This window comes from Pleurodeles waltl, chromosome 3_1 (genome assembly GCF_031143425.1).
Source record: "Pleurodeles waltl isolate 20211129_DDA chromosome 3_1, aPleWal1.hap1.20221129, whole genome shotgun sequence".
NCBI classification, from domain to species: Eukaryota; Metazoa; Chordata; class Amphibia; order Caudata; family Salamandridae; genus Pleurodeles; species Pleurodeles waltl.
Window position 1 is genome coordinate 989935802 of NC_090440.1, and position 21685 is coordinate 989957486.

The following is a 21685-nucleotide window of genomic DNA, read 5'->3' on the forward strand; positions in this document are numbered from 1 at the left end:
CAAAAGGTAATGGTTCTAAACCAAAAAAGGGCAAATGTAACTAGCATGGAACAAACCACCCATATCGGCCTTGATCACAAATTACCATGGAACAAAAAAATGGAGAAAAAAATAGTTAATATTAACCAAAATGTGAAGGCTATGCTACGCTGCAAGGAAAATATATAGGCGGATGTTCAATTAACCCTACCTTGGAGGTGTGTAGCATCAGTTTCGGTAGCAGCCAACAGCATACAGTCATAGGGCTACAAGAAACCAAAGGATCAATAAAAGATCTAAACAGTTTTCTAAGAACCTTGTTATCTTTGAGCCCAGGAACTCCGATGGAAGCCCTATTGCTTGAGCTGAGGTTAAAAAAGGATGAAACATGTAATCCAGGTGAGCCCTGTGCTCTTATGGTCTAGGTTTGGTCAAACTCTTCAGCAAACATATATTGAATCTCATTGGTGGGCTTTTCTGACCCTGGGTGGCACTGCAAAAACCGAGGCCCATATTTATACCTTTTTTGCGCACATTTGCGCCACTTTTTGATGCAAAAGCGGTGCAAACTTACAAAATACAATTGTATTTTGTTAGTTTGCGCCGCTTTTGCGTCAAAAAGCGGCGCAAATGCGGCGCTAAAAAAGTATAAATATGGGCCCGAATGTCTTAAAACACTAAGAAAATCTTAACGGTGACAGGATTCAACAACATCTGGAATGATGCAAGAATTATCAATGAAACTGCAGCCATAATAGTGAAAAAGGTATGAGAGAACCATCTATGTCCAGGTTGTAAGAAACACCAAGCGGCGCACTCTGCTGTATACCTATCTAGAGGACAAGTCCAATAGGACCATCGAACCATACTTCACCCAGAGGCGCAGTTAAATTTATACTTGAAATTTAGGTTGGGAACTTTGCTAGCATACACAAAGAAATGGATGGCAATCAAAGATCACTCAAAAACGGGCGTATTGCAGGTGCCTGCACCACCTGCGGCGCAAAGGGAGCCCAACCCTTAATGGGTCCCCCAATGCTATAGTGGGCCCCTTTCAGCTTAAAGCTAATGAATAACTGTAAGATATGGGAAACTAAGGGGACCCTCATCACATTCTGCGCGGGAGGGGTGTCATTATTTGGTGTTATACCTCTGCTCAGAAATGTGTGATTGTGATTTAAGAGCCCCATAAATAGTAATACATTTTCTGCTACTTTATGGATCTACAATAACTATGAGGAAGCCAATAATAAAACCACTCTTTGAGCAGTATATTAGGCATGGCAAAGAACCTCTGACCCTTTTTCTATGAAGAAAGATATTTGGTTCTCTGTATAGCGGCCTACATTTCACCAGCATAGCGCCTGGTGTAATAAAAGGAAAAATTGTGAGATCTGTGTTTTAAGTGAGATGAAGTGTGTTTTAAACAAATAAAATAAATGTCTGTGATTTTCATAGTGTGCCTGCCGACCATGATTTTGTTTTCTCTGTGCTTTTTTATTGCACCCCTGTGTGCACCCCTGTGTGCTCTGCAGAGAGGCCAATGACTGGATGACCATGAATTCTAAACAACATTCTGATCCCCTGACAGGCACAGTGAGAAACTCGCACTGTCTCAACCTCAACTCCAGACCTCTCGAGTGTGGCCTGTTACAAACACCAGGAAGCAACCCAATTTTAAGTATGCACCATCCAAGAATAGTATGTTGGAAGAAAACAAATACAGAAACCCAACATCCTGGAAATAGCCAACACTAGCAATAAAAAAGCAAGATTAAGTAAAACATTTGAAATATAAAACGGAACTAAATCGTTGAAATAGTTTACTTCTACATTACATTCATTGTTCAGAAATAGGTGTTTTTGATGGCTTAAAAATTATGAACTTAAAGCTCGATAGGGACTCGTTTCAATATCCACTTTTTAGGTTGAGCATAGCAGCGTGCAAGCGCTGCTTTTTTTCGACTTGTTGGTATGTATCTGGGCTTTTAACAATGCCCACATCACGCCCATCACTACCACTCATTTGTGGGTTTGTGCTTCAAAAATCTTATGATGACATTGGTAAATGGCTTACGTTTGTCCCTCCTTGGGGAGGTTTTGTTACCGCCTTGGCGATCGTCCCTGTTACATGGCTAATTGCACTTTTGCCGATAAGTTTGACCGCGAGCGAACTGCCTGTAATCACTACTGGGTCTTAGACCCAGAGCAATCTGCTCCACTTTGCAACCTCTAATACAGCACACACCCTGCAGGGCACCAAGACATGACAAGCTCTTAGATTTGCATCTTATGACACTTTTTTCTATGTGATTTACACAATATTTCTAATTTAGTAGAAAGGTCCAATACCTCAAGGCTGGCCCCACTGATGCTCGACCGACTTTCAAAATTACCGTTAACCAACTATCAAGCTGAGTGTATACGTTTAAGTACTCATGATTTTAGGACAAACAGGTTGCATAGTCTAGCTTTCTTAAAAAATGCTTTTACATTTGCGATTTTTATGGATTGTTCTGTATGGCTTTTAGTTGACAGCAATAAAGATTAATTTGTTTTTTTGTCAGATGTGCCATCCAGAATTAAACATGATACACTAAATAATCTAGGAAGAACTGGATACTGCACTCCAGATGTTTGCACAACAGTCACTGGAACTCGACACAGTACGCCAGAGGAGGACAGTGTTCTCCAGATGTTGCCACTGCCTGTGGATAGGATACACGACACGAGGCCTCCAGAAGTAGACACGATATTCTAGACGTCAAATGTAGAACTGGTCTGAATACTCCGTGTGTCGACCCCCAGAACTGAGTACAATAAATATCAAACATTACACATCTGGACACATTAACCCCGATGAAAAAACTCGCTCCCGAGCTGGAAGTAGTACCTCCGATGTGGCCTCAGAAACTAAACATAGGCCACAGATGCGAGCATTGAACAGGGAACGTTGCTCCAGGTAAGACAGCCATGACTGGGAATAACACTCTAGAGACGGTCACGTGTTAACACAATACTCCGGACGAAGGAGCCATAACTGGGCAGCATAAAACAGATTTACAGACAAATCTCCAGATGAGGGAATTATAACTAAACATTATACTTCTGGGATGTACCAGGAGCTATAAGGAGGAATATAGGACACATTCATGGCCTATACTAATGGAAGAGCGCCCCCCCAACATGGGGGGAGCGCGGCCCCTTAGGGATCGGGGGCGCTGGGGCCGAGCCTCGCACTAGATGTGCGCAGGCTGGCCATGGGCTTCCGCTCGCTGAGAGAGCGTCGGTGGTCGGGGCAGCGCTGGACCGGTTTGGGCCGCCGCGCACTGGTGGGGGGGCATAAAAGCGCCCCCCCCAGAAGGCTTGGCCTTCTTACTTCGTGCGCGGCGGCCCAGGGACAGGCAGACCCATCGGCGATTGAGGACGGACCTGCGAGAAGAGGAGCAGGATTACCAGAGTTCTTCGGGTGCAGCAAATCGGCGTAATTACAGGCGCAGGGGAGCGACCTCGTCAGTTTCGCGTGGGCAATAAAAGGAAAGCGAGGTGAGTGAGCGCACGGAGGCTAACTCCGTTGTTAGGAGGTTGTTCTGTGCGCGCTCTCACCTGCTAGGGGTTTCACCCCAGGGTAGTTAGTTAAAGGGTTTCTCCCTATAATTTTAATTTTGTGTCCACCCCAGGTCAGTGAGTTAAAGGGTTTCTCCCTACTTTTAAGGGTTGAAAAATTTTGTGTGGCACGTGGGAGAGGGCTGTGGCGCTGGGGCAAAGAAGTGTTTGTGCCAACAGATATTTGTTCTCCTCCCATTTCACTTCAGCAGTGTGGTAAAGCGAAAGGGGGTCATATAGTCAATTGTGGAAGGTGCTTATTTAATTGTGATATAATTTTGTCATTAATTTGATTGTGTTTGTTTGCGCATTGCGTGACAGTGTCCTAGGACTGATATCCACTGTACTGTGCAAAAGCGTTGGTGGCATTGGGCTAACAGATTATTCCTTTTAGGTTAATATCTTAGATAGTTGCCTTACCACTGCTTACAACTTGTTTACCTAATATTGGCATTATGGCAGCTAATAGGGTGAGAGGAGGTAAGAGGAAGGGCACAGATCCGGATCTTGCCCAGCTATTAAAATTGGTCTTAGCTAAGTTAGGGGGCGGGGATTCAGAAGGTGAGGCTGCTCCTTCAGATGGAGATGACGGTGAAGTAAGGGCTTCCCGCCCGCGCCGCGCGAACGTAGCACCACCCGCAGCTTTTCCCCCAGTTAAGCGTAGGAATAAAAAACAGACTGGGGAGACAGTAGTTCAACAGCCTACGCCTCAGGCAGTTCTGACCCCTCCCCCACCCCCTGTGATTGAGTTAGTCACAGTGGTGACCCCCAGTATTGCAGCGGCTGCGCCTTCTGAAGAAATTGCTGGGCATCACGCAGGGGTAAGGTCATCTAGCACGGGTGTGGCGGGGGGTGTGGAAGCTATGCTGGCGGATATACGGCGTTCTGTAGCAGCATTAGCAGCACCAGCCAGTGATGTACCCACACAAGCATTACCCATTGCGCAGGGAGTGGCACCAGGAGCTAGCGCAGCCACAGAACAGGGGCAGGCGGCTAGGGCCCATCCAGGGGTATCCCAGGACCTGACAACCCAAACATTGGCGTCAGTATCACAGATGTTGGCCAACCTCACTGTGCCAGTGCCAACACCACTCCCCACGACCCCATGGGCTAGAGACCCATTGCAGAACTCGGTACTTGAACTTAAGCGCCAGGTGGAGGCATTGGTAGCAGCGCGTAATGTTCCTTCATTGCAGGTGGCGACCTCAGGCCCCAGTGTCAGCCAGGCACCGGGCCCGCTGTCACAGACTCCTCCAGGTGGAAAAGAACATGGTAAGGTGATAGAACAGGGTGGTAACACCGTAGTAACACCAGCTGAAGTCACGGGTGCAGACACATTGCTATCTAGGCCGGGGAAGTTAGCTGCACATGTGGCTTCTGAAATCAAGGAAAAAATTTGGAAAGGGGATTTTGTGGACATTTTTAGCCTGGTAAGGGCTAAGAGAAGGGAAGTAGAATCAAAGGATAAAGATACTAAAGCTTCATCATATACAGATAAAAAACCAAAGATAGAAGAGAATATTACAAATTGGTTATTCGGTTTTAATGTGTTTATGTCAGTCATGCTGGAAAAGAAACCTGACATTGGTCTGTCAATGATATTTTATGCAAACAAAATTTTAAAAGCTCACCATATGTACGGTGGGAACGCTTGGCTGGAGTATGACCGTGATTTCAGGTGGGCAAAGTTAGAGGATCCAGCAATTGGTTGGGACCAGACTGAAGTAAATGTTTGGCTGGAGTGCGTGAACAACAAATTACCCAACAAGCAGCCCTTTCGAGCACAGTATACAGGCGACAAAAAAGGGTCCTGCTGGGCGTTTAACAAGAAAGTATGTTCACGCCCCCCTGGGACGTGCAAATTCAGGCACTCCTGTGCATTTTGTGGACACCCCTCTCACCCCGAATTTAAATGCCTTAAAAAAGCAAAGGACAGAGCTAAGGAAGGGAGTAAATCCAGTACCTAGTTCTTCCTTGCCTTCTCCCATTCACTTAGAGTTTTTGTTGCCTTGGCTGAAGGTTTACCCAGTCAAGGCTTCAGCGGAACTACTAATTAAAGGTTTTTCACAGGGTTTTAGAATTCCAGCATCCCAGGTCCCCCCCTTAGGTCACTGCAGAAATCTTATGTCTGCCATAAAAAACCCCGGCGTGGTGGCTAGAAAAATTGCAAAAGAGTGCGCCCTAGGGAGACTGGCTGGCCCCTTCACTTCCCCACCCACAGCTAATTTTGTCTGTTCCCCATTAGGAGTAGTACCCAAAAAAGAGCCGGGACAGTTCAGACTGATTCATAATCTATCAGCGCCACGCGGCGCATCAGTGAATGAGGCAATAGACCCGACTTTATGTTCAGTGCGTTATGCTACCGTAGACCAGGCACTAGTGTTGCTGAGGGGTCTGGGGCGGGGTGCGCTCCTAGCAAAAACAGATATCGAAGCAGCTTTCCGGCTTTTGCCAGTTCACCCTGCAGATTACCATTTTTTGGGATTCCAATTTGATGGGGAGTATTTTTATGACAAATGTATGCCCATGGGATGCAGTGTGTCCTGCAGTTATTTCGAACAGTTCAGTTCTGCTTTGCAATGGATTTTCACCAGGCGTACAAGTCATGCAAATGTTATACATTATTTGGATGATTTCCTAGTGTTGGGCCCTCCTGAGTCAAACAAATGCCTTTGGGCTCTGCAGTCTCTGACAACCATGTTCAGGGAATTCGGGGTCCCAATAGCCCAAGGAAAAACAGAAGGCCCCTCCACTTGCATCACTTTCCTGGGCATAGAAATTGACACCGTAGCGGGGGAGTGTCGCCTTCCTCTGGACAAGCTTCAAGTTTTTAAGGGGTCCATCAGAACTGTCTTATCCCATTCCAAGGTCACCCTGCACCAATTGCAAGTCCTGGTGGGTCAATTAAATTTCGCCCTGAGGATCATTCCCATGGCCCGCCCCTTTTCCAGATCCATAGCTAGGTCTATGGCAGGGTTGACCGAGAAACACCATCACACCAGACTATCTGCGGAAGTAAGGGAAGATTTGAGAGTGTGGGAAGCATTCCTTCAAGACTTTAACGGGGCGGTGATCTGGCCTCTTCCCCCTGCCGACAGCCCTTCTCTTGGCCTATTTACAGACGCGGCAGGCAGTGTGGGCTTTGGGGCTATACTTGGTCCTGCATGGTGCCGAGCGGATTGGCCAACTGGTTGGGTAGAGTTGGGGCTCACCAAAAATATTGCATTCTTGGAATTATTTCCCATCATTGTAGCGGTTTCTGTTTGGGAGGACACTTTGAGAAACAAGACAGTAGTATTTTGGTCAGATAACATGGCAGTCGTGGAGTCAATCAATAGACAAAAAGCTAGCTGCAGATGGGTGCTGAGACTACTTAAGTATCTGGTGCTGCAATGTTTGAAACTCAACATCACCTTCCGGGCGAAACATGTTCCTGGGGTAAATAACAATGCAGCTGATGCCTTGTCTCGATCATTAATGCAGGATTTTCAGAGGTTCCACCCACAGGCGTCGGAGAGGATGACAGAGTTTCCAACATCACTGTGGAAGATTGGTGTCCCGCGCTGTCAGCCCTAGTAGGGGCTTCTTTGGCGACACGAACAAAGGGGGCATATGAAAGGGCCTTCTTGAATTATAGACTGTTTTTGAAATCAGTGAACTCCTCAGATTGGTTTTCATCCGAAGCAATCTGTGCCTTTTTGCAACATTTAAAAAACAAGGGAAAGCCGGTCTCGTGCGCCAAGGCCAACTTGGCAGCCATCCGTTTTTTCGCCAAACTAGGAGGGCAAGATGCGAAACTCAATGCCTTTATTATTAAGCAGGCTCTGGTGGGGTGGTCAAGAGCGGAGGGCCCCAAAGTAGACTCCAGGCGACCTATAACCCCCCAGGTATTAGAGAAATTGCTGGGTGCAGTTGCTGTAGTTTCTTCCTCCCCTTTTGAGACTGCCTTATTCACATCAGCTTTTTCAGTGGCCTTCTATGGGGCCTTCTGTATTGAGGAAATGTTAGGTACTTCCAAGAACGACCATGCAGGGGGTCTCCAATGGCTAGATGTAATAATCAATAATAACTCCGCCACCATACTACTGCGCAAATCAAAGACTGATCAATTAGGAAAAGGGGCGAGGATTGCTCTTCGGGCAGCGCAGGGGTCTCTTATCTGTCCGGTTGCCAACCTGGATGCTTACCTAAAGGTGCGCCCTTTAGAAAAATCAACGGCGCTATTCATACACGCAAATGGGGACTGTTTGTCGCGCTACCAATTTACAGAGGTAATGAAAATATCATTAAAGGCAGCAGGCATAGAGCCTTTAGGTTACTCTCCTCACTCGTTCAGGATTGGCGCGGCTACGTTAGCTGCGGGGGCAGGCTTGCCCATCTCTGAAGTCAAGGCCATTGGCAGATGGTCATCTAACTGTTATAAGCGTTACGTTAGGCCAGAGCTGGTCTAATTTGGAGTGTTTGTGTATCTTAACATTCTGTATCATTCCTCACACAATTTTCCCTTTATTGCAGTAGATGGCTCCGCGTGTGGTTTGGGTATTGGGGCATTCATTCGTTCGTCGGGCGGCGTACCGGTTGCAGCAGCTCCGTAAACCGAATCCGGCGACAAACTTAGACGTGGCCTTCAGGTGGTGCGGGGTTGGCGGCAAAGGAATTAAACAGCTACAGCAGCTGGTTGATTTGGCTCGCGGATGTGCAGGGCTCCAATCCCCGGACCTCATCATCATTCACCTTGGGGGCAATGACCTGGTACATCTGGGGCGAAAAGCCCTCAGAGAGGCAATATTCCTAGAAATAACAAAGCTTGCTAAACAATTTCCTATTGCAGCCATCGCCTGGTCTCACATGGTGCCACGGAAAAGATGGGGCCCAGGAATCAAACCAAGAACAATCAATGTGTCAGTCAGGCGGCTTAACGCGGAGATGGCAAAGCTTTGCCCGGGTCCAGGCCGTTTGTGGAACATCCCACATAGACAATTGAAAGGACCTGAAATGTTCCATAGGGATTTGGTTCATTTATCTGATGCAGGTACTGACCAATTCATGGCAGACATGTGGTTTTTCGCTAAGTGTTTGTTTTCTGGTGGGGAGGGCGTAGGACCCTGGGGCCCTGGTCGCCCTCGTGGCGCAGAAAGAGAGAATAAAGTAACCGGAAGCAACAGAGGGGACCCCAAGGGTGGGGCCCCGGTATAACAACAGAGATAGGATCCTGAAGTCCTGGACCAACCTGCGGATGGACACACCTGTTTGGGGGTAGGGAGCCCAGATCACTGGGGTGGTCACGGGGCTCATGCCCTGGGCCGCCCTGGTACACCCCTTGGTTGAGTGGTGTTTGGAGAGGGGGCGGAACCCTGAACAAGGGGTCAAGGAACAGAGGAAGCAGGGATACCGCCCCCCCTAAGGATACAGGTGACGATCAGTCCCTGTGTGGTCCAAAGGAGGTTCAGGACAGGAAGGGATCCTGTCAAAATCTATGGTTACAAAGTAGCGTCTATAACAGTTTATATATATATTAAAGTTTGCAGTGAAATGTTTTTAGTTGAGTAAAGTGCATATGATGACTTCCATGAATTGTGTTTATGAATGTTTATAAAAGTATATTTGAAAATAAATACTTCTTCCAACAAACAAAACTGTCTTGTCGGTTGGTGTATGACCGGTGTTGGGGTGAGGCCCCTATGGCGGCCTCCGAGTCCTATGGAAGAGCGCCCCCCCAACATGGGGGGAGCGCGGCCCCTTAGGGATCGGGGGCGCTGGGGCCGAGCCTCGCACTAGTTGTGCGCAGGCTGGCCATGGGCTTCCGCTCGCGCATCTCGCGAGACGCGCGGGCGGAAGTTCGACGCTGAGAGAGCGTCGGTGGTCGGGGCAGCGCTGGACCGGTTTGGGCCGCCGCGCACTGGTGGGGGGGCATAAAAGCGCCCCCCCCAGAAGGCTTGGCCTTCTTACTTCGTGCGCGGCGGCCCAGGGACAGGCAGACCCATCGGCGATTCCCACCCACCCTCTCCTTATTATTAGGCTTGGAGGAAGAGCGCAGAAAGAGAGAATAAAGTAACCGGAAGCAACAGAGGGGACCCCAAGGGTGGGGCCCCGGTATAACAACAGAGATAGGATCCTGAAGTCCTGGACCAACCTGCGGATGGACACACCTGTTTGGGGGTAGGGAGCCCAGATCACTGGGGTGGTCACGGGGCTCATGCCCTGGGCCGCCCTGGTACACCCCTTGGTTGAGTGGTGTTTGGAGAGGGGGCGGAACCCTGAACAAGGGGTCAAGGAACAGAGGAAGCAGGGATACCGCCCCCCCTAAGGATACAGGTGACGATCAGTCCCTGTGTGGTCCAAAGGAGGTTCAGGACAGGAAGGGATCCTGTCAAAATCTATGGTTACAAAGTAGCGTCTATAACAGTTTATATATATATTAAAGTTTGCAGTGAAATGTTTTTAGTTGAGTAAAGTGCATATGATGACTTCCATGAATTGTGTTTATGAATGTTTATAAAAGTATATTTGAAAATAAATACTTCTTCCAACAAACAAAACTGTCTTGTCGGTTGGTGTATGACCGGTGTTGGGGTGAGGCCCCTATGGCGGCCTCCGAGTCCTATGAGTGCTTCACCTCAAGAGCTTTGAATTTATGATCCAATTTCAGTTATTTTATGCCCTCTTTGGCCAGGTCACTGAAAGTGCACAGGCACACTGGTCCAAATTCTAAATGGGTTGGCATCTAATCTTGAGGGATTGTGATGTGTGTTTTCAATATTGTAACACAGCGGCAGCTCAGTGATATTGCAAATAGGCTCTCTGGCACCCTCCCATTTCTCATATGTGAGGTTTTGTTTTGAACTAAAAGAAACCTTTTTATGGACGTTGCATGGTGTTGAAAAACAAATACATTTCTCTGTAAAATGTCTGAAAATGTTTGTAATAGACTCCCATACATCACCTCATTAAGAATAATTTAAATTAAAACGGTTTTAAAACATCTGTTTCCGAATTATTCAAGGTCATCAGGGCAAGACTCTCTGCAGAACATAGGTGACTCTGTTTACCCTTCCCTCCCCCACCCCATCCTCCCCAAAAGTCTGGGGCCCTTGGTCTGTGTCCACTTTGCCCATGACTTAAAAAGTCTCTGGCTGCGAATGCCAGAAAAGGGAGCCGATGAAATTAACATGTGAGTATGATTTTGCTGGGCCCTTTGGACTAACATGAAGTCCTACTTTATATTCCAAGCCATACCCCGTCACACCCACGCAACCCACCAATCAGACGCCTCGCCGGGCTCCTCCTTCTACGAGTATCCATTTGTCCTTGCAAAGAGCCAGTTGAAAGTTAAAGATTAATTGCACAAGGGCGATAGCACCAACACGCCCGCCACCACCAGTAAACAACCATACCTCCCTTCTTCTCTTATGCCCATATACGTCTTTTTTGTCTCGAATTCCTCTCTTTCCACTTCATGTCCAGTCTCAAATTGTACCCTGAGTCTCAGGGGCTGGCGTTGATCGCAGGGTCCCTACATTTTCGCAGCCCTGTCCCGGTCCACCAACCTGTGAACTGAGCACTGTTAACAGAGGCCTGCACTTCCTCGGGGTGGGGGTGCTTACCAAAGAAGGGGAACTTACTACTTTGCATAGCGTTTTCATAGCCCCAGACGTAATTGCAGTTCCATCTTCCATAACCAAACACACAATCTCTCATTCAGTTGCCATTTGAAGGAGACCTGCGGGAGGAGGAACAAATTCAGTGAGGGGTGTATGAGGGTGGGTATTGTGACTAGTATGGCAGTTGCCCGGACACCCTCTCCTGGATGCGTGCACGTTGTAAGGGCAGGGACAAGCCTCACACACGTGCGTCAGATGATACGTGCTCGTGGCAGCAGGAACAGGTGCACGCAGAGCTCTTCTGGCAGGAGCCAGCACAGGGCAGGGAAGGGGGAGGGGCGGAAAGGATTGTGAGAGCAGAAACTGCCAGTGCATTACTGAGCGTGGGCAGGAATCTTTTTAGGTGCGTGGAATGCCCCACAGATTTCAGTGGCACCAGAACAACAGGCCTCCACGTGTTTTTTTTGTCTTGGCTGGCGCTGCATAGAACACTATTACTTTTGGAAATTGTATTTTTGAAACATCAATGGTTTCAAAGTCCACAACTGATAGGAATTTTATGTCACTTCCTTGAATTATGTTTCATAACCTACAGCTGCTTACCCCTTTATGCTCCGTTCACTGCCTTTGAGATCGGGTATCCAAGGAAACAGAAACAAGCAGAGACGCTAATGTCATCACGGTTGGGATGCTGAATCCTGCGCATCTTCTGTGCACAGGCCGACTTTCAGTCATGACCAGGCACTGCATTGGAGCAGGCTGCAGCGTGCATTGGTTCAATAGCTCAGGCAGTGCTGTTTTAGAGTTTGGGGTCAGGTAACCGAAACAAAGGTTAGATACCCTGCCGTTCTCGATCTGCCCAGGGCACCATAGTCACGAACTGTCTGTAGCCTGTGGCAATTTACTGTTTAGTGTCTGAGTTCACCTGCAGCAAAAACAAGCACCCTGGTTTGGGGCAGAGACAAAGCCGGGAATTGATGTTGTATCTCTTCTTGGGACGCTTGGTGGCATGGGGAGTGACTGGGGGTGTTGCATGTTTTGAGCGCACTATGAGGTGGCGCAGGGCAGGGGAAGGATTATTTTGTTGGCGTACATTAACTGACTGAGTATTACAAAATAAGGGAGGCAGGCCTCACTAAGCAGAACGGGCACACAGGATACTCTCAGGGGGCATCCAGGCTTGGTGCAGGTCCGCGTCCCAGGGCTTTGCCACAAACCAGCGTATCATTCCTCAAATACAGTCGTTTATGAGTCAGGTTGCCAGATGAGTGTCCCACACCGAGGACACAGAGCCTTGGGTTTCACTCAACAATCTAGTTCAGGGAGTTGTGGCATACTTCAGATGATCTTGTCGAAATATCACACCTAGAAACAACGATTCATCAAAGAAACATCCCAGTGTGGAGAACTGGCTCTTTGGCAAGATAGACTTACCTGTCATTCCCAAAGCCTGTCTCAATGCGGGCGTCATGGGTTTCAGTAAAGGGGTGGGAGAACTGGGAGGAGAGAGCACAGAAAGTTCTTGTCTAAAGAATGCACTTTGTGAAGAGGATCGAAGGTTATCAATAGATTTCTGATATACAATTCATCAGTTGTCCACAAGTTCGTAATTTCATGAATAGTTTGGTGATGTTCCCAAAACAAGCAATGTACCTCATATACGTGTTGTACCTTAAGGGTGCATGCAGCGTTTGGCTACACTTCTTTCACACAGATCGTCAAGACAACACACCCCAAGTGTCGGGAAACACCCCCAGAAACAGGCCATACTATAAAAAAAGTAGTAACTACACAAAGCCTGCCTTTTCCCCAAATTATAGGATTGCTATTTAATTCTTGCCAGATACAATTATTTTGTTGCAATCTGGGACAACTGCATGACGTAGTTGGTGAAGATATGATCAGTATAACCTTCTGTCGTGCATATAACCCAGTTACTCATGGGAGAATAGGTTTCCCCTTTGCCTATGTTGGCTTATTTTCAGCAATTAACCTGAGGAAATGACAGTAGACTTCATCAGTTGGCTCCCCAGTAAGAGGGAGATCAGATGTTTAGGAGCTAATTGTAATCTTCTCCTGCCAGGGTGTTTGTTGCACCCCTGTGCCTAAATTTGAAGATCTTACTTGAGACAGCTTTACAGAGGGAGGATCAAAAGGCCAGCCCTCCTCAGTAATTGGCTGATGTGTCATTCACAAGTGGATCATCTGTAATGAGTTAAGACTGTCAATCATGACGTATGGGCTTTATCCACATTAACTATGTACCTTCATGTAAACAGTGTAGTAGATTTATCAGTCTGTGCAAGCCCAGGGCTGCCATTTTTCTTAAGCTGAGGTCTTCTATGGGAGAGGGCAGTATGAGAGGCAGGCAAGGTATCTAGGTACTGCTGGAATGAAACTCTCAGGTTTCGGCTCAGACTATGGTTTCCAGTCCTCACAGGAGTTCTCATTTCTTTCTACTCCATGCAGGTTTCTCTTAGGGGACACGTTGGCGGGTGCAAGCGGCTGTCGTTGGCATCTGGTTATCAGCCGGTTAGAGCAGATGGTGGTCCATTCTGTGGTTTTCACTACAGTCAGACACAGCAGGGGTGCATCAGAGGCTTCACCTTGGAGGATAACTTCCTCCTTCATCAGTGTGGATGCCCTTAAGACTCAGGAGGTCATAAAAGTGAAGCGGGACAGCTCTGAGCTGAAAAGGGAAGAGAGTCTCTTCTCCCTGAAGGATGTGCTTGGTCAACAAAAGATCATGCTAACCAGTGTCTACATTTAGAAATTGGCGAGGATGGTCATTTGCAGTGAATAATGCCAATAGCATAATAGTGACGGTGTATATAATGAAAGAATTCAGAACACTTTGGGGAGCGCTGCCTCTTAATAAGTAACCTGAATGGCATTGTCTCAAAACGAATTCTTCTCTTCCGCTGTCCACGAAAGTGTGCGCTCAGTGCTGAATTTAGACAGTGGTTGCAGGTGAGGCCCACGGACACTCATTTTAAGGACCGGCATTGATTTTCCCTCATAACGCTTTGACCCAGGGCAAGAAAGAGACAAACACAATAGGATAAAGAAGGAGGAAGAGAACGATGGAAAACAGCAGGAAAGGAAGAAAGCAAATATGAAAAAGAACCTGCAAGACTGAGATAATGGGGCAAAGAGTGCCTGGTGGTGGTTGAAAGAAACATTGGGTGGAATCAATATTATGCAGCCTTGGTATTCAGCAACCCTGACATTTTGCAGCTCTGTCTGCGGGGCTTCTGAGAAATCTTTGGGCACTGGGAATTTTTGTTTTGCAAATTAAGTTTTGGTGCTGCAGCCTCTGCCAGTGCGTCCTTGGATCTGGCTTCAAGCAGCTAAATAACCTGCGGAAAAGCCTCAGTGGCTCCCCTCTGGGCTCTCGAAGACCTGTAAGGAAGAAAAAGCCTTTGCATTACAGAGGTCACGCACAGCACTAGAAGCAGGGCCCCACACTGAGCTCTAACGAAGAACTCGAGTATTCACTCTGTGCTTGGAGTGTGCCAGCCATGGGCACCATGCACATGGTCACTGGGTTAACTTGCATAAGAATTTGGTGGCTGCCTGACTAGCTCCTGTACAAGTTGCAGTGTATCGAAAACCAAGCACAATTTAATGATAAAAAATTATGTTTTTAAGTTCTTTAAAAAAAACATGTCAACGGGAGTCATTATAGTTTTCCCTGCATTTGAAATCAACTCCTGCAATGTTCAAGCAAGCAGTGAGTGAAATGGTTGCTTTGAACACAGGAAAGGTTGTTTTTAATAAGAAGTTGATCATAGTTGTCTGACTCTCCAGCAGCATGGTTTATCAATAATGATCTGATTACTGGAATGCAGGAGCAACTCGCAGCGCTTTTAGGGACGGGGCAGCGCGGGGGGAAAGGAAAAAAAATGATTTAATTTTAAAAATAACACTTACCTGAATCATCGTCACCACCGCCCCGCTCCTCTTGCCTTCACTGCAGCCCCAGACACATGCTCCCTGCCAGCCCTGAGGCCAATCTGAACGCTGCTGTCATGCTGCTGGCAGCATGACAGCAGTGTTCAGATTGGTCTGAGCGCCAAGCCAGGGCGCTCCCAGGCAGACTGGGAGCCTGTGCATGCTCTCTTCAACCCAGCAACACAGTGCCGGGTTGGAGAGAGTCTAGTGCGCATGTGTGTTTGGCCGGCCCGAGACGGTCGGCCAAACATACATGCACACTGAGGGTGAGTGCTGTGCACTGCCCCTCAGTCCCTGTCATCGCCATGTCCCCGCCCCTTTTACAAGAAAACGATAATAAACATAGTTTATTATCGTTTTCCTGTAAAACATTTTGCAGCTGTGCCTGCTGGAATACAGTTCAAGTGGTGCACTTGCAAAGTGAAGAATCCAGAAAAAAACCATTTGGCTGTACCACCCACAGCAAGCACACACAACATTATTTAGTGTGAAAATGCAAACAGATGTAAATGTCCTCGTCATTTTATAGTGAAGTACATATCAGTGCTCCCTCATAAGGAAAATACTATCTAAAGTGCTACAAGCGGCTCCATATCTTGTACAGTATATTCCAGAAAGAAAATGTCTGATGGTCCATGTTCTTCCATGTTTGCAAACTGGAGAGAGTTTGTTAATGAAGAGCGCTAGAGCTCGATTTTTAACCCTCAAATTCTATGCCGTACATTTTGCTCCACCCAAGCAGCAGAAAAGTGTTATTACATTGTTAAAAGTACCACAATTTCCCAATTAAATTAAACTCTGTCCCAAATTTCATACATCACTTTATTTATTACGATAAAAAGGTGCATTCAGCCAGTGCACATGCATGTATGTAGACACGTATTTTAACAAGCTAAAATAAAGATACAAAGGGAAAAAAATGAAATACTCCTAAGTGTTTTTTTCGGTAGTATGTGTCCTACCCCCTGTAAGTTTAAAACTGCGCTTAGGCATTTGTTGCTGTGTTTAGGGGATTTGGGGCCGTCACAGGATGTGATGGTTAGACCAAGACATTTACACCTGGCGGATGCTCCGTGGGCGCACAGTTACTTGTCATTTTATCGGTTGCTTTCTTTGTTGGCGTTTAATTCAGAGATTTTTCCTCGTGGGACATTACTTCGGATTTCTGTCTGCTACACTGAAAACCAATTACTTCAGAAGCACTTGAACCGCATCCCTGACTATTAAAAACTCCTCTTCACCACAACTACCACCCATCCCTGAACCCTAAGAAACGCTCCCCACCCATCACTGGATGCTAAAACCTCTTCTTCGCCCCACACCTCAACTATTCCACACCTCTAAAACCCTTTCCATCCCAACCTCCACTCATCACTGAACCCCAAAAGCCCTTCTCCACCACTAAACTCCAACTATCCCTGAAACCGAAAAGACCCTTCCTACCCAAAGGTCCATCCATCCCTAAACCTTAAAAACCCTCTCCTCACCCCTAAACTCTACCCATGGCTGAAAACTAAAAAACCCTTTCCACCCCTTAACTCCATCCTCCACCTTTCCTGGAACCCTTAAAACAGGTAAACTCCTCCCATCCCTTGCTATAACCTGTGTCCTGTAGTAGTATGTATATATAGCTCATGGTAAAAAAAAATTAATGGGATTTTTTATTTTGGAGGGGAAAACCCCTGCCCCCACCCCATTTAAATTACCCTTACCGGCCTTTACCATTGTCCACTCCCCTCAACCCTAAAGTTACCCTTGCCACCCTTTACCAGTATCTACCACAAATCTAATATTACCCTTACTACCTCTTTCCTCTACCTACCCGTAAACCCCAAAATTGCCCTTACCATCATCCACAGCTAACCCTTAAAATTGCCCTTACCACCTTTGAAAACTACCCACCCCTAAACTTACCCTTACCTACATTTACCACGACCCACCCATTAACCCAAAAAAAGCCTTACCACTATATATATATATATATATATATATATATATATATGCCACACACACATATGTATATACATACACTTACCTTAAATACTTATCATGTATGGTAAAGGCATGCATGGTAAAAGCTGTTTCCTCTTCCGCGAAACCAAAACAAATATTTTAAAAACAGAAGAAAGTGGGTGGAGATCTGTCGGAGGTTGGTCTCTCGTGTGGGCTTAACCGCCTGTTGCAGCTGCTGTAGCAACTTTTTGTCATTTTATGTGTTTTTCAATGATTGTGATTTTTTTCTCAACTTCAGTGATGTGATCAGGGACAGAGGGATAGACTTCACCTCCTTTGATGTTACTTTTGTTACCCTGACTTTGTGATGAAATGACTCCACGAGAATTACATGACGTTGAATAGGGGGTCCAACAGATCGGAAGTCGTAGCTCCCCGGTCTAATTCCATGCCCCCTAATTAGTTCTTTTTCCTGTGGTATGAGAATGTCTTTGAAAAATCAAAGCAAACCTTAGTTTGTTCACTGGGCATTCTACTCTTGAAAAGTAAACAAAAGGAAGACAATTACTGTAATCCTTGGTTTTCCATCATTGTAATGACCATGACAGTCTAACAATGTCAGGAGATCTGGGGCAGGAAACAACGTGTGAAATAGTTTAAACCACTGATGTCTCTTCATAGTGCATTCCATTTCATTGTTTTGTAGCTCCTCACAGGCATAAATTAATCCTCTGTCCGCCTTCTCACCACCCTAAAAGAGGCAGACAAGTCTTAACTGCTAGTGTTGGTCGAAATGTATAAAACCTCGCGGATTATGACGTCAGCTGAACCCCTCCACTGCAGTAGAAAACCATAATCCACAGGTTTCAACGATGTATCCTTTACCTGACATTTATTCAATAGGAGCGGAACTGCTATCGGAAAATTATTAAGAGCTGTTATTATTAATGACCTCATCAGCACATTTAATTTGACCAAATATGAGAAGAAGTATGTGTCGGTCCTGACAAGATTCAAATCTGTTTGCTCCGCTGCTTCCACACAACACCTTGTCAAGTTCAGGCACCGAACCTACGGGACTATCCTACAAGCAGACTCTGGGCGTTGTCCCCGGGGAGTCTAATACATTGTCTCAAGAGCTTTGTGTTTGGCTGCCACGATGGCGCTATCTATAGTGATGGCGTTTACTTTAAGAAACTGAAAATGCACATCTTTGGATGGAGTTGTAACAGAATTCAAGGAGAGCCAAGGGCGGGTGTGTGGCCTGGTTTAAGTGACATCAACAACATTCACAGCCTGTCAGCGTGGTTTCCAAAAGGATTTAAAGTCATTGGTAGTTACAATGATAACTGAGGTACTAGTTAAGTTCGGTAACACGTGTACCAGCGCCGGCAACGCATCCTTTCATCCTTACATGTTAGATAGAATGAGGACGTTCGTTTGGCTACACTCGCGATTGTTATGGTGCGAAAAAGCAAGGATGCAATTGAAAAAAAAGCATTTGCAATGCAGTGTAGAACTATTAGTGTTGTAAATTCCCAACGGGACTTTTCTTACCAGATAGATTGAAAAAGAAAAGTAAAACAGTTGACTTAAGCGAGCTGATTCAAAGCACCACTGCCGCCATGAGCATGGGCGCGAAGGAGAGACACAAAAGGAAAAAGAAGTTTGCTCGCAGTCAAAACCTATTGGCAAACCTGCAATCATCCTTGCAACAGGGCTGGTGTTCAAGGCAGTAACAAAACCGCCCCAAGGAGGGACAAACGTAAAGCCCACAGATAGTTTACAACAGGCCAGCGCGCTTGCTCGCTCTACCTAAAAGACAAGTATTTTAGACTGAGGATTCTTAACAGCTTGTGTCTCTTCAAAGCTGATATTCAGATTCAGTGACATGCGAAGCAGCGCCTAGCATAAGGCCGACAGCCCAAGCACTCCCGCATTCTGGTGTATAACTGGATCCGTCTCAACCCGTTAATACTATTTAAGCAAATGCTCCACCTCATTAGCAACAGTGTAACACTCAAACACAGAAAATAGGAATTGAAAGGTGATCAGTTGACTTTTGTGAAGGGCCTTTTTGTAAAATCTTCAAATTAAGCAGGAGATAATGCAGTATATGGCTAATGCCACAAACCCATAACTATGTGGGAAACAGCACCAACACTGAAGCAAATAATTCTGTTGGCCCTGCCCTTGGTTGTCAATGGCGTGCCCTATCAGACTGCCAGAGGGTAAATTCACCCTTACACGGTGCTTTAAATGGAAATATAGAAGTGCAGGTACTCACTAGCTAGAGTACCTGTTTGCTTGGCGGTACACTCCCAATAAAAGTATTGCAGCAGTGCAGAGAAGTGCAGGTACTCCCCAGTTCGAATGAAAGAAGTGCAGATATGCAGCACTGGACAGTACCTGCCTATTTAAAACACTCCTATTACACTTACAGGCCTTCCGCAGGCACAAGACTGCTAGGAAACTTCCCATGTCCACTCCGCCTCCACCAAGCACCTGTTCAGCTACTCACCACCCATGTCATCTTTGCAGACCCTGCCGTGCTCCAGAGAAACAACTGGTGTGGCGCTGGGGGTTGTAGGAGAAATGCGATGCATATCAGACAGCTGCTCTGCTGAGATGAATCCAGGGGCGGTGGGGAGGGGGGGGGGGGGTCAAATAAAACTGTACATGGACAGCGGCATCGCAGGTGGAAGACACTGACCACTGTGTGTAATCGAGGTCAGCCTTCTTGTTTTCTGATGCAGATACAACCACTACCACTGAGTTTTGTAATGCATCTATTATTAAGTATCCAAAGACCACCTCACGTGTGGACTACAGAAGTGCTCTATTACATTGTTAAATCTTTTTTCGAGCACCCACCAGCATGCAAATCGGAGGAAGAATTATAGCTTGATAAATATGTAGAACTACCCACCAGATTCTTTAGTGACACCATTTTTTCCAGCTTTTTGGCGATCTTCATCAGTTCCTCTTCTCTACCCATGGTCGGCTCTCGGCTTCAATGGATCAAATACGAGGAATGGGGACACCACGCAGCACCGAGACAGCTAGGAAGGACTCCACAGGTAAATTACATAAAATACACACAGTCAGGTGGGCGTGGTGGGGTGCAGTGTGTCGCAGGCTGTCGATGTTCGGCTGCCGGGAGCCCGTGGCGGGAGAGCTCTCACAACACTGGACACAAACACCGCCGAGAAGAGGCGTGACGCGACAGAAATAGCGCCAAGGGGCGTGTCAGGTTATACTTAGAATTCAGCACTTCAAGGGGCCAGCGCTGCACCCCCAACTCTGGGTGCCACGAGACTGGTCTGTGCCCCGGTGAGCCGGAGCGGGAGGCTGAAAGGACTATAAGTACATTAGGGCGAGACATCAAATTAAAAGGGAGAGCCGAGCCAAGGGTCTGGTTTAGCTCTAAGGGCCCTTGCAAGAGCCGAGCCCTGAAAGTAGTTGCCGTGTAAATCATACAGCAAAACCCCTTAAAAATTAACAAAGACTGTTCGAAATTATAAAAAAGTGTATTTGTTTAAAAGACAGAAGCCGCTTTCCTTGGTACATCAGATTATATTCCTGCGATGAAAGGCATTTAAGAAAAGTGATAGTTTTCAAAAAATAATTTATAGTACTCAAAGAAGCACTTTGAGGCCCCTCCCCACGAAGACAATGCCATTAGGCAACTAAGAGGCAAGTCAATTGTAATGTGAACTTGATATGTGACCTAAGTTGCTATTAGACATGGAGCAATATTATAGTCTATTAAATCAAACACAGGAGTTTTTTGTGCAGTGCACTTCCTGAGCTCAAGTAGTGAAGATGCTCTCATATGTGAAAACAAAAAAAAAAGAGGCTAATTGAAATAAAGTATCACACTGTTTGGTCACATAGGGAAGTCAGAATGTATGCTAGTTTTCTGGTTTTATGTTAAGCAATTCAGGTGCTATATGGCTGTCTCTTTCTCTCCCTTTTGACATCCAAGATTTATTTTTAGTTTTTAACTCTAATTGTTAATTTGGTATGCAACTGCTCACTCACTCCTCAGCCTTTCTCTCTCTTGTCTCCTTTTTATGCATCTTTCTCTGCTTTTTGGGGTCTCTTTTTTTACTCTCCCACCAGCTCTTTGCCTTGGTTTCTTTGCTTTTGCCCCATCTGCTCCCCCTTCTGCACTCTTTTCCCGACCGACGTTCTGCCTTTATCACTGTACTGCTCTCCCACCTGCTCTTTCTACCACTACAGCTGCTACACCGGCCTCTACCCCTGAACCCTGCAAGTCCCCCAATTGTACTTAGTGGCGACTGCAGCACAGACATGTTCAACAGGTGCAACAAAAGCAAGCTCATGTGCACCTATCCATACCCTGCCCAGCACCAACAACCCTGGCCCTCCTCCAATCCACTGCACCCCAAGACCCTATACCACCAAAGCCCTACACGCCCTCAACCCCAGTTGTATCACTCAGCACTGCTGTTGGGCCTCCTCGGCTGACACAAAATGTGCATTCATCTCTGCCACCTGCTGATTCTCGTGCACTACTCTCCTCCCACACCCCTTATATGTCCCATACCTCCCTCTCCAGCTGACAT

The 21685-nt window shown here is 46.6% G+C and overlaps 1 protein-coding gene across 6 annotated transcripts in view; it reads right to left on the reverse strand.

Annotated features, from left to right (window-relative positions):
* LOC138284878 (transcription elongation factor A protein 3-like) overlaps positions 1 to 20310 on the reverse strand; it is a 194315-nt gene extending 174005 nt beyond the window's left edge. For 4 of the 6 annotated variants that reach the window (XM_069224115.1, XM_069224119.1, XM_069224118.1 and 1 more), the window contains exon 1: positions 20023 to 20309. In XM_069224115.1, coding sequence (XP_069080216.1) covers positions 20023 to 20091 — 69 coding nt within the window. In that variant the 5' untranslated portion in view covers positions 20092 to 20309. Of the gene's footprint in view, positions 1 to 20022 lie in introns of all 6 variants that reach the window. The other 2 variants (XM_069224116.1, XM_069224117.1) reach the window with 1 other exon arrangement.
* Between the last annotated feature and the right edge of the window lie 1375 nt (positions 20311 to 21685).